Consider the following 12,866-nt stretch of genomic DNA (forward strand, 5'->3'; position numbering starts at 1 on the left):
GCAATATACCTGACCAACATTAGATTAGAGTGCCATTTTGGATGTAACAGAGAACTCTGTTTTTATCAAACAAACTAGAATCTCTAAAGTAGCTCTGATACTTGTTCCTGGCTTCATAAACAATAATACTATCCCTTCAGAGACAATAAAAAGCCTTGTGATATGCACACAATGGCATCATACAGGCTACTTTCCCTTGTGCATGGAATTATCAGTTTAAAGCTAGATTGATCATGAATCATACACATACCTGATAACCACAATGCCAGGGCAAAAAGTCTATCTTTAGATCGAGGATCTGCCTTTACCTCACAAAAATTCTTCTACCTGATTCAGAGGGGAATTTCCCCTCCTGCAGACACCATAATTCACTACATTCTGCAAATTCTGCAAATGGATTAACCATCCATTAAGAAGCCAAGCCCTCCCTCCAGTCCATCTCCTCTGATCCAGGCCTCGGAGGTAGAGAAGAACTGCTGGCCCTCATCCCCTTCCCCAACACCTCCCTTCTCCTTTTGTGTCGTGTCTTTTTAGATTGTAAGACTGAGGGCAGGGAACCGTCCAATTAAAAAGGTTGTATGTACAGCGCTGTGTAAATTTACAGTGCTTTATAAATAAAGGTTAATAATAATAATAATAACAACAACAACAACAACAACATTCAGCGAGGTCCTTGACTTTCTATGTTCCATTTTTCAGGAGCCTGGAGGGGCTTTCATGAAGGAGCGGATAGAAAAGTTGACTTCTGCAAACCCAAAGTATCTTAGACTTGTAGAGTTGGAAGGGATCCCAAGGGGCAATTTAGTCCACCCTCTGCCAGGGGAAATCAACAAAAAAGCAACTGTGACAGATGGCCACCCAACCTTTGCTTGGAAACCTTAAGGGAAACCTCAAGGGAAGGAGAGTCTACCACCTTTTGAGGTAGACAGAACCTGATAATTTGCTGTGCTAGAAATAAATAACCTTGGGTTGACATTGCATGCAATAACCAGTAATACAAATTCACATCAATGATTTTCTCAAACTACTTTGTATGCAGCTGCACAAACCTGTAGAGACAAGTTGCTCTGAATCTAGAGTAAAACAAAAGCATGAGCAAGCAACCACCTGAGTTCCTGTGGCTACAGTTCTTCATGGTAGCAGAAATGGCTGCCCTCTTTACTAGCCATGTCATTTATTTTTACAAATGCTCATGAATTTCTGCTCGCACATACTGTAAGTGGCTTTATGAGGAAGGTTGTATCATTTTCAAGGCTGGAGGTTTGAGCTGTTGGTCAGAGGATTTAGGAGCATAAGATTTCAATTTGTAACTATGGCCGGTTACAGACCGGCACTTTAGTGTGTGACGCCTAGACGAGGCGGCGCGGATGTGACGTCCTTCCTCCGCGCCAGGGCGCTTAGTGCGCCCTGAACACGGAGCAGGAAGGAGCTCCGTTTCGGAGCTCCTTCCTGGTTTAGTCCTCTGGGCGCAGCCTTCAGACGGCTGCGCCCAGTGGACTAAAAGAGAAAGGGGCCAAGCGGCCCCTTTCTCCTTCTCCCCGCCGCCGCAGGGTGTCCTTGGGGCTTGAAGCCCCAGGGACACCCCTTTTCAGGCTGCGGGGAAGCGGCGTTTTGCTGCTTCCTCGCAACCTGAAAAGTGGCGGATCGGGGCCTCAGCGGCTGCCGCTCTGCACACTGAGGCCCCGATACACCGGGGAAAGGGGCGGGTGTAGACCGCCCCAAATGGGCAGTCTATAACCCGCCTATGTTAACAATAAGATCTGCACTAGAGATTCTTCTCTGCCTCTGGATAAGCATACTGCCCATTTTCCTCCATCATTATGCATGTTATTAATCAAAATAACTTATACTTACCACCAAATAAAGCATGGTATACAGGGAAAAAGAAGCATGACCAGAGAAAAATGATTTCCTGTTGAAGGAAAAAGAAAACATTATCAAAGTATTATACTCTTTCTGTTATTTCAACAAATGTTTAAATTTCATTTTTCTAACACCTATGCATACTAATATAGATATTAAGTGGACAAAGGGATAAAAAAATATAAATCATTGTTAACCAAAACCTTTAGAGACAGCCTCTTTAGCAGGTTTTTGTAAATATTCAATTAAGTTACATACTTACTTAGGTAAGTAAGAAAGCATTATTCACTGTCCCCTATATTTCCTTTAGTTTGTATTGTAAGAGGTGCAACCCCCCCCCCCCCCCATACTTACACATCCCTATCAAGATGGCAGTTTTAAATAAATGTTTGGAATAAAGCCCTGTTGCCAGAGCACTCAGAACAATTATGCCATCTTGCTGTTGCCCAACCATTTGGTTCAATTCATCTACTCAAAGCAGTTGGGAAAAACATTTTCATTTAAAAAGTTATTACTGTATTGGTGTTACTCAGACTTTTCCTTCAACATGAACTCAAATCATAGTACAATCAGCACTCCACATTTGCAACTTTGACTTTTACAGATTTTATTGTTTGGGGATTGGATTAATATGTTCTCTTCTAGGAATCTCTAGGTCCTCCAGCACAATTCTGCTAGAAGATGACTATCGAGTCACACACTAGAGATTACTAGATAAAACACTTTTCTAGGCATTTGTAGGTCCTCCAGCATGATTCTATGGTCAGTTTCCAGCAGATGTTGATGATAGAGTTGCAGTGGGGGACCTAGAGATTCCTAGGGAGGTGTTCTCTCAGGTTAAAAAATTAGTGGTTTTTTAAAAATATATTTTCCTACTTTCATGGGGGTCCTGTGCCCCTAACTCCAAAGAATGTGGAGAACCCATTGTATTTACTTACCATTTTTCAAAATGATAAATATTTTGGATACACTATTATTTATTATTATATTTATCTGTATCCTGCTCTTTTCCCAGAACTGGGAGTGGCTTCACAATATTTTTAAAAAAATACAATTAAAACATAGAAAAGTGATACATTAAAACAGAATTAAATTTTTACAATATTAAAATAGATTGCTTATTAAAAGAATAAAATACAATTAGAAAGCTAAAAAATTTAAAACATTTAAAATGATACAACACCCTAGCTGGTCCTTTAAGAAACATTCTGTTTAAAGAAGCCTGCCAGCATAAGAAGGCTTTAACCTGCCGGTGGAAGGCCAGTAAGGAGGGGGCCATTCTGGTCTTCCTGGGCAGGGAGTTCCAAAGTCTAGGGGAAGCCACTGACAAGGCCCTCTCTTGCATCCCCACCAACTGTGCTTGTGATTCTGGTGGAACAGAGAGAAGGGCCTCTCCAGAGGATCTCAGGGAGGTTCATACAGGGAGATATGGTCTGCCAGATATACACTACTCCTTCTTGGAGCCCATACAGGCAATGCAAATTTAATTCAATTCCTGCCAAACTATTTCTGTTGTAAAGAAAATTGTTCTTACCTAGCTTCCTGGACTTTACTTTCATCAGGATTAAGGCAGTCATAGTCTTCAATATATCCCTGGGAACAGCTTATTTTGGTAAAATTGGGTTCACAAACTGCAATGAAATTGGGCCTCAAGCGGCCAATGGAAACTTTGGCAATATCTGTGAAGGACTGGCTGATGGCACAACCAAAGGCAAAACAACCCACTTGCTTGTACAAAGCTGCCACATATGGGTTCTGAATGAAAGACCGGGATTTCTCCTTCAAACAATGGATCCGGTAGAATTCTCCTATGATGATCTGTAAAAAAAAAAAAAAAAAAAAAAAAAAAAAAAAAAAAAGGGGGGGGGGGGGGGAAAGATCATCCTGCACGAACAGAAAATAACAATATTTTTTTTTTAGTAATAGCACTGGTCAAGAAATAGATCAAAGAAACTCCACTTCTACTCCCAAGATCTTTTCATGAAATGTGTATAAAGTCACTTTTGTGAAGAATGCTGGAATTAACGCAGGATGATGGTTTTATGCTGCACAGGTGGACCTGACTGAAAACTTTCTCCCTGGCACCTGCCTGCGCTTTCCCCCCCTTGCCAGTTCAACTTGTGGTCTAAATATGAGACAACAGTGTGATGTGGTGGCTAAAAAGGCCAATGCAATTCTAAGCTGCATCAATAGAGGTATAGTGTCTAGAACAAGGAAAGTAATAGTGTCTCTCTATTCTGCTTTGGTTAGGCCTCACCTGGAATACTGAGTCTAGTTCTGGGCACTACAATTCAAAAAGGATGTTGAGAAGCTGGAGTGTGTCTAGAGGGTGGCCAAAATGATGAAGGATGTGGAAATCATGCCTTATGAGGGGAAACTTAGGGAGTTGGATATATTTAGTATGGAGAAGAGATAGTAAAGAGGTGATATGACAGCCCTGTTTAAATATTTGAAGAGGTATCATATTGAGGATGAAGCAAGCTTGGAGCAATGGATTCAAAGTACAGGAAAAGAGATTCCACCTCAACATTAGGAGGAACTTCCTAACAGTAAGATCTGTTTGACAGTGGAACACACTCCCTTGGACATGCCTGTGATATGCGTGTATTACCCAGTATCTACTGGCTGAAGTTCCTACTTCTGTTTTGTTGAATTTTAATGGAATGCCGTATGTTTTCTGTAAATATTTACGCATCATTGAGCTGGAGAACTGGACTGGTAGGTACGCATGTACAGAGTTAATGCATGGACAGCATCTAACAGTTTTCTGTTGTACAGCTTGTTTTCTCTTGTACTGCCACTTCCACAACATAGATATTCTATGCAACTATGGAGATTAGCACACCAGCTTTTATTCCCCTGCTAGGTGTGGAATGTAAATGCACAGGGATGGCTTCTATCACATAGCTCCATTCCCGGGCAGTACTCATCCCGTATGTGACCCGGGCTTCTCCCAGACCTTTTAAAGAACAAGATTTTCCTATTTTTAAAAAGGTCTGGGGGAAGCCCAGGTAGGATATGGGATGAGTACTGCCCAGGGGCAGGGCTATGCAATAGAATCTGTTTACATCCCGCGCCTAGCATGGGAATAAAAACCAGTGTTCTAATCTTTTATGCTACCTGAATTACTACTAAATGAGTTACTGCCCCTCCACTAGTGTCATCACACAGAACCATTTTCCATTTGCCGGGGGGGGGGGGGGGGAGAGATCCAAATGACACCTGTATTCACATACTATTACATGCATATTGGGAGGGAAAATACTTATTAACATATCAATTGACTGTATTTCCCCAACAATCTACACATCCTAAATCTTTTATACTCTTTTTGTAAGTGTAATTTGAGATGGAATGTTCAGTCGGAAGATGTCTGTGTTGGGGTACCTTCTTAATCTTGCAAGGATTGCAACATGAGAATTATACCTGATATTCCATGCCTTAGCCTACAGGCAATGACAATAAGCTCAAAATAGAATATAATAGTAGGAAAACTGGCCTAGCTGCTTTCATGTGAAGATCCTATCTACTGCACATTATCTAAACATGGAAGCAAAGCAAAGTGGAGGAGGGAAGAACCAAAATATAAAAGATATGTGTATTTTTGGTACTGCTATCAAACAACTACTGTTTACAGTTGGATGTAAGTTAGAGTGCCAGTATGGTAAAAATGGTTTGAGCATTGCACTAGGACAGTGGGAGACTAGGATTCAAATCCAGTCTCAGAAAACCCAGAGGCAAACTTGAGCAAATCACATTCTCTCTGCCTCAAGGTAAGAGAAGGGTAATCATCTTCTGACCAATTCTTGCCAGGAAAACCTCATAATAAGTTTGCCATAGGTCATTGTAAGTTGGAAGCTACTTAAAGGCACAACCAAATGATGGCACAGACAGAATAACTGACAAGTTGATCCTAAAAATTAGTATTTAAAGAGATAGCTGTGTTAATCTGTTTTTGCATTTAAAAAGACATAAAGAAATCCAGTGGCATGTTTAATTGGGAGGAAGAAATTTCTAACATTCAGTTCTACATCCTAAACTAAGAAATAATTTTATTTACTTTATTTTATTTTTTGGAAAACGTTTCTACTGCAATTATAGTCAAAATTCAGTGCATCAACACGAGGTCACACATTTTTTTCAAAAGTCATTAAGAAGGTAATTTTAAAGAGTTAAGTGGTCTCATAATACCATCAATATTCAAGAATGAAATGGTCTCATGGTAATACTATCATAAATGATCATGACTTGTCAAGTCTGTGGAGATACCTGTATGGGCCAACTCATTAATAGGATGGGTTAGTTTCCAGACCATTGCTAGAAAGTAATTGTTGTCTTAAAATGAATCACAACTCCTTTTTCACTTCTCCGTGCATATAAAAGCCTAAAAATGTATTTACACTATCATTATGTGTGGAATACCACTAGGCTTAAAAAAGAGGCAACACTTCAATAAATAAATAAATGCTGGACTATAACACTGAGACACAAAGTGCACAAATGTTGTAAACGGACTGAGCAAGGATAACAAAATGATGCTATACTGTATAACTGAAAAGCAACGATCTCGATCTGGCCTATTGGACGAGGGTCAGGATCGATCCTTTGCAGAAGAACCACTAAAAAATGGCTACCAAAATACCCCGGCTTTTGGCGTTTGCCCCGCTTTTTTCTCCACTAGAATTGATCAAATGAGGTTCAGAATTGATTTCCAGTGAGAACTAGGGGCATATAGCTGGAATCAGGATCCGAAGCTTTTGGTAGTGGGAATGGCCCCTTTGTTAGCTGAAGTCCAAAACACACTGCAGAAATAATCCATCTCCAGGCAGCTTTAACTGCCTAGGTTCAGTGCTAGGGAATCCTGTGAACTGTACAGTACTTTCCCACCAGAGCTCTCTGACAGAAGGCTCACAAAACTACAGTCCCCAGAATTCCCTAGCATTGAGACAGGGCGGTTAAAGTAGTCTCAGAGTGGATTATTTCTGTGTCTTGGACGTGAGGTAGGCTTGCAGTTGTCTGCTTTATGGTAAAGAATCTAGAAGAAATGTGGCCTCGTTCTATTTTGGGGAAGCTACATGCCATCTGGAACATTGCCATATTTTCCCTTCCAACGGAAATCAACATCAAGGTTCCTCCAGTTTCACCAAGTCAGTCTGGGCTTAGTAATGTCCTTTGCAAGCCCTGGAAAATACAAGTGCTGCACAACTGATGGTTCTTCTAGAATGATGCTGGATTATCTTCAAATGCAGGCAGTGAGCCAAGGCCTATGTTTGTATGTGCAGTGAATAAAAACATCTGAATCCCAGTATCATCTTCTTTGGAGAAATGCAATTAATTTCCCAGATTGCTCACTTGTCATTATATACAGGCAGGGTCTGTCTTTAACAATTGGAGCATCAGTCTCTTTTCAGCATTGCTCACTGACTGGAGGATGAATCTCTTACAAATCCTCTGTGGTTTTTGTGGGCACTTTGAAATGTACTTCCATCACAGATGCACAGCCATTCAAGTACAATTAAGCACAAGAAAGACATACAAAATTATTATTCTTTCAGATGACTTAATGTGCTCTCTAACTGTCCTCAGGGAAAATGGGATGGGGAATCTTCCCCCCCCCCCCCCCCCGCAACTGATGTACAGTACTGAACTTCAGACCCCAACAGCCCCATCCAGTATGGATGTGGGAGCTGACATCCAAAGCATTCAGACATTCAAATTCTTCCCACCCCTGTTGTAAATAGTCAGTGCAAAAACCTTTTTTGTTATTATGTGCCGCCATGTCAGCTCCGCTTATTATTATTATTAACCTTTATTTATAAAGCGCTGTAAATTTACACAGCACTGTACATACAATCTTTTTAATTATGGCAACCTTATCATAAGGTCTTCTCGTCAGGGTTTATGCTGAGGTTTGCTATTGCCTTCTCAACTAAGAGCGAGTGTGACTTGCTCAAGGTCACCCAGTGGGTTTTCATGGCTGAGCTGGGATTTGAATCCGAGTCAAGCATTCAGTAATGAACAAAAATTTAAATATTTGCCCAATGTAAGCAAGAAGATGACAAACAGAATAAAGGAAAAATTGTAACTAAAGAGTCATGGCATCCAAACAACCCTAAGTAGCCACAAGCACACAGACCCTCTAAAAATCTATAGATACCTGGACTCAGATAGGCATGTGAATATTTTGAAAAGGGGCAACAAAGTACAGGGATTAATATTTTCTTTCACTGCTGGTGATATTAACAATTGCACAGATGTACTAGACTATAAACAGTCTGCCCCCCCCCCCCCTTGCCAGCACACCACTGTGCAGTCATGACCTGTCCTGCTTCAGCTGAAATCATGGCCAGACTCTTAATGAGAAGCTGAAGTAGAATAGCCCTGTATTTTTGGCAATGCTGTCCTTGGTTTTATTTTATTTTTTTATAAAAAGAGGAAGAGAAAAAGAAAGAAAAAAGAAAGAAAGAAAGCTCAGGCAACTAATTCGGCACAGATGTGCAAAACCTGAAACTTCATCCTGAATAAACAAGTCTTAAAGATATTAAGCTCCTCTTCTGACTTGCGTCTCCAGCAAGCAAGAAGCATGTGGTGCGAACTGCTGGAAATGCTTAAAGGGGAGCAAAGCTGGGAAGAAACAAAGTGCAAAACATTCTGGTATTTGGAAAACATGGCTGAAAATCTGGTTTTCTCAAATCCTTGAAAGGCCTCTATGCAATTAGTTTCTATTATTCAGTCACTCTTGCAATCTCTCCCCACCCATCTCACATGACCATTTCATTTTCAAGCTATTGTTTTCCAGCATTTAATCGGATGGGGAAGATGTAAGGTTTAAATCAAAGACACTCCTTTCTCCCTATTTTAGTTTCATAGATTGTGCCCACATTAAATGCAAATTTCTCCCTCTCCCTCTCTTTTTATCGCACCGGTCTTCAGGGCCGTTCTGGGAACAGCCCGGCAGGAAACGGAATAAGTGGGGGACGGATTTTACCGCACACTCCAGTCCCTCACTTGTTCCATTCCCCCTCTCTTCCATGCCCATTCCATTCCAGAGGGAACGCTTTCTGAGAACTGTTCTGAACAGTTCTCAAAAATTTCCCCCTCTGGAACTGACTGAGAACAGAAGAGAGGACCCAGAAGGAACAGTGCGATAAACTTCATAGTTTTCTGCCAGTGCCTAAGGCTGAGAATGAGCACTGTTAACAGGATAGAAATGTTACTTCTTTGGACTATAATTCTTTTTGTCCCCTTGTATAGGCCATGATGACTTATTTTAGTTTCATGGATTTTAGAAGGTGAAGTCAATAAATAAAATAAAATAATAAATTAATAAACTGAATGAAAACACCAATCTCTTATGTTGAGTTGTTGTTATTGTCATTGTTATGTGCCTTCAAATTGTTTCTGATTTATGGTGACATTAAGGTAAACCTTTCATAGGGTTTTTGGAGGGCTGAGAGTGTGTCTCCCCCAAGATCACCCAGTGAGTTTCCATGGCTCAGTGGGCAATTGAGCCCCAATAGCCAGAGTCCAAATCCTATGCCCAAAACCACTACACAATGCTGGCTCTAGATAGTAACAAAAAGAAAACTCAGGAACATGGCAATTTCTCACCATCACTGTGTACATATGTGTTAACTGCCTTCAAGTCAGCCTTGATTTATGCTGACCATATGAATGAAACATCTCCAAGACACCCTTGTCCTCAATAGCCCTGGTGAGGTCCTGCAGACTCAGGGCTATGACTTCCTTGGTTGAGTCAATCCACCTGTAATGCTCTCTCCCTCTTTTCCTGTTTCCTTCTACTTTATCCAGCATTATGGGAATAGCGGTATACAAATAAAGATTCATTCATTCATTCATTCATTCATTCATTCATTCATTATTGTCTTTTCTAGTGAATCATGCCTTCTCATGATATGACCAAAGTACAACATCCAGTCATTTTGGTTTTTAAGGAGAGTTCAGGCTTGATCTGGTCTGGGGCCCATTCATTTGTCCTTTTAGCAATTCATAGTATCCACAGAACTCTTCTGTAACACCACATCTCAAATGAGTTTTCTTCTAATCAGCTTTCTTCATCACCCAGCTTCCACATCCACACATAGTAACAGGAAATACAATGGCATGGCCAATCCTAACCAGTATTCAGTGAAACATCTTTGCACACTAAAAACATGTCTAGTTCTTTTATAGTTGCCCTTCCAAGTCTTAGGCGTGTTACAGACTGCCCGTTTGGGGCAGCCTGTAAGCGGCCCTTTCCCCGCTGTATCGGGGCCTCAGCTGCCACAACGGCAGCCTCCGAGGCCCCGATCCGCTGCTTTCCAGGCCACAGGGAAGCGGCAAAAGGCCGCTTCCTCGTGGCTTGGAAAGGGGTGTCCTTGGGGGTTCATGCCCCAAGGACACCCAATGGCAGCGGGGAGGAGGAGAAAGGGACCGCTCGGCTCCTTTCTCCCTTGCGTCCCCGGTGCAGCTGTCTAAAGGCTGCGCCAGGGATGCAAACCTCAGAAGGAGCTCCGTTTCAGAGCTCTTTCTCATGCCGCGGAAAGGGCGCTCTAGGCGCACTTGTGCGGTGCGACGACGTCACATCCGGCGGCGACGTCGTAAGGGTGGCCCCCATGTAGAACGGGCGCTGCCATTTTGTACGGACTGGGTCCGTACTAGGGTTAGGGGCGTCAAGAAATGATGCCCCTTTCTAACCCTAGTACAGACCCAGTCCGTACTATTAGGCCCGTTTGTAACGGGCCTGGGTCATTTTAAATATTTCAATTTCATTAAAGTTATGTAAATCATCTGTGGTCATTATTTTTGTTGTTCAGCATTAAACCTGCCTTAATGCTTTCATTCTTGAGTTTCTTCAGTAACTGTTCCAGGTCTCCAATTTTCGTATCGTTTTTCTTGGAGTCTAATCTTGCTTTGCATATGATATTTTGAGCATACAAATTGAACCGATACAGTATAGTGATAGAATGCAGCCTTGCCTGATCCTCCTTTCCAAATGGTACCCATTCTATTTCTCCATATTTTGTTATAACAGTAGCCCTTTGTCCTGATTACAGGTTACACATCAAGACAATCAAATGTTGTAGCACACCAGTATCTTTAAGAGCAGTCCACAGCTGTTCATGATCTATAGAATCAAAGGTTTTGCTGTAATCTATAAAGCACATGCTATTTTTCTTTTGGAATTCTTTAGTTTACACCAGCGATGGTGAACCTTTTGCAGACCAAGTGCCCAAACTGCAACTCAAACCCCACTTATTTATTGCAAAGTGCCACGTCCCTCTGGCTTTTTAGTAATGAACTCTGTGCTGGGGCGACAGCATGCGTGCCCACAGAGAAGGCTTTGAGTGCCACCTCTGGCACGCGTGCCATAGGTTCGCTACCACTGGTACACCATTAGCCAACATATTTTTGCAATGTGCTCCCTAGTGCCTCTTCCTTTCCTGAAATCAGCTTGAACATCTGGTACTCCTTGCTCCATATGCTGTGGAATTTTGAGTATGACTTTAGTTGCATAAGAGATTAATGCAATGGTCCTGTACTTACTGCAATCTGTGGTTACTACAATCTTAGGAAGAACTTCCTGATGGTAAGAGCAGTTTGACAGTGAAATACACACCCCAGACTGTGGCAAAATCTCCTTCTTTGGAGGTTTTTAGACAGAGGCTGGAAGGCCATCTGTAAGGAGTGCTTTGATTGTGTATTCCTGCGAGGATGACCTTTGTGGTTTCTTCCAACTCTATGATTCAGTGATCCTATGATTCTATATTAGAGGAGATAATTTTTTACAAGCTTGAAGTGAGATGTCAGGTGATGAACTGGACTAGTTACATCCTCAAGCACAGAAAGGAAAGATCCACCTATTAAGGGGATGTTTTCATAGTTGCAGCCATGACTTGTGGTTAGAATGAGGTTCTGAGGGGTGAAATCATTACATTTTCAAAAGCAAAGGAAATGTACTGTGGGATAAATGCTGGTAACATTTATGGGAGGTCTGGAAAGCATAATCCCTAAGGCAAATGTGAAGCCTAGTGCATTCATATTCCCTCATGTACTGATAGAGAGAAAGGTCATAGCCTTGATGTTTACTTAACAAGAACTCTATGGGCCCTGGAAGCCTCTAAAGTATGACCTAGACCTTTTGCCCTGGATGAGAGCCTCTGTTGATGGCTGGATGGTTGAGGGGTGTGTGTTAAAATGATTGCATTCATGCCAAACTTTTGCTTGGAAAGTCATTTAATCAGATAGCAAGGGAAGAATTAGCCCTTTTTGAATTTGGGATTAATTTATATTATACAGTACTACAATTTTATCTTCTGTATTGTATCTTTAGGGTCATTCATATATATATATATATTTATATATATATATATACACACACACACACACACACACACACATATATAGAGAGAGAGTAGGGATGCCATAACCCGGCGGCCCCCGTGACAATCACGCTTTTGGGGGACCCCTCACGGTCATGGTCTGGTTTGGGGGGCCCCCACGCCTTGTTCCCGGTTCGGGGTCCACTCCTCCTGCGGCCATAGCCGCTGCCGCTAATGCGGCTGGCTGCAGCGCCAACCCACCTCCTCCTCCTCTTAGTGGTGGGCTGGGCAGCACCAACCCACCTCCTCCTCCGGCTCCGCCTTCCTCCTCCTCCTCGGCGGCAGAAGCGCCACCACCACCGCGTCAGGGCTTGCCCACCCATGCGCGCGCGCACGGGGCTCCATAACAGGAGCTCGTCCCTAGCTTTGGCCAGCCAGCCATTGGCCAGCTGGCCAAAGAGGACGGGCTCCTTGGCGCGCGCCGCCCAGGCCGCAGCAGGGGCCAGTGGCAGCGCGCGCGCCTGCCCTGTTTCCCTCTGCGCGCGTACGCACCTGCCCCGCTTCCTTCCGCGAGCGCATGCGCGCCAGCCATCCTAAGGAGGAGGAGGGGAGGAGAGGAGGAGGAGGAGGAGGAGGGGAAGGAGGCCGGAGGGAGGAAGGGTGCCTTGAGCGGCCAGGGCA

At 42.7% G+C, this 12,866-nt stretch overlaps 1 protein-coding gene across 1 annotated transcript in view; it reads right to left on the reverse strand.

Annotated features, from left to right (window-relative positions):
• The window catches only part of PLPP3 (phospholipid phosphatase 3), an 84,202-nt gene that overhangs the window by 24,339 nt on the left and 46,997 nt on the right, over positions 1-12,866 (reverse strand). The window contains exons 3-4 of the mRNA XM_042461650.1: positions 3,398-3,681; positions 1,855-1,912 (exon numbers count right to left, since the gene is read on the reverse strand). Coding sequence (XP_042317584.1) covers positions 1,855-1,912; positions 3,398-3,681 — 342 coding nt within the window. The remainder of the gene's footprint in view (positions 1-1,854; positions 1,913-3,397; positions 3,682-12,866) is intronic.

Source organism: Sceloporus undulatus, chromosome 4 (assembly GCF_019175285.1).
Source record: "Sceloporus undulatus isolate JIND9_A2432 ecotype Alabama chromosome 4, SceUnd_v1.1, whole genome shotgun sequence".
In the NCBI taxonomy this organism is placed as follows: Eukaryota; Metazoa; Chordata; class Lepidosauria; order Squamata; family Phrynosomatidae; genus Sceloporus; species Sceloporus undulatus.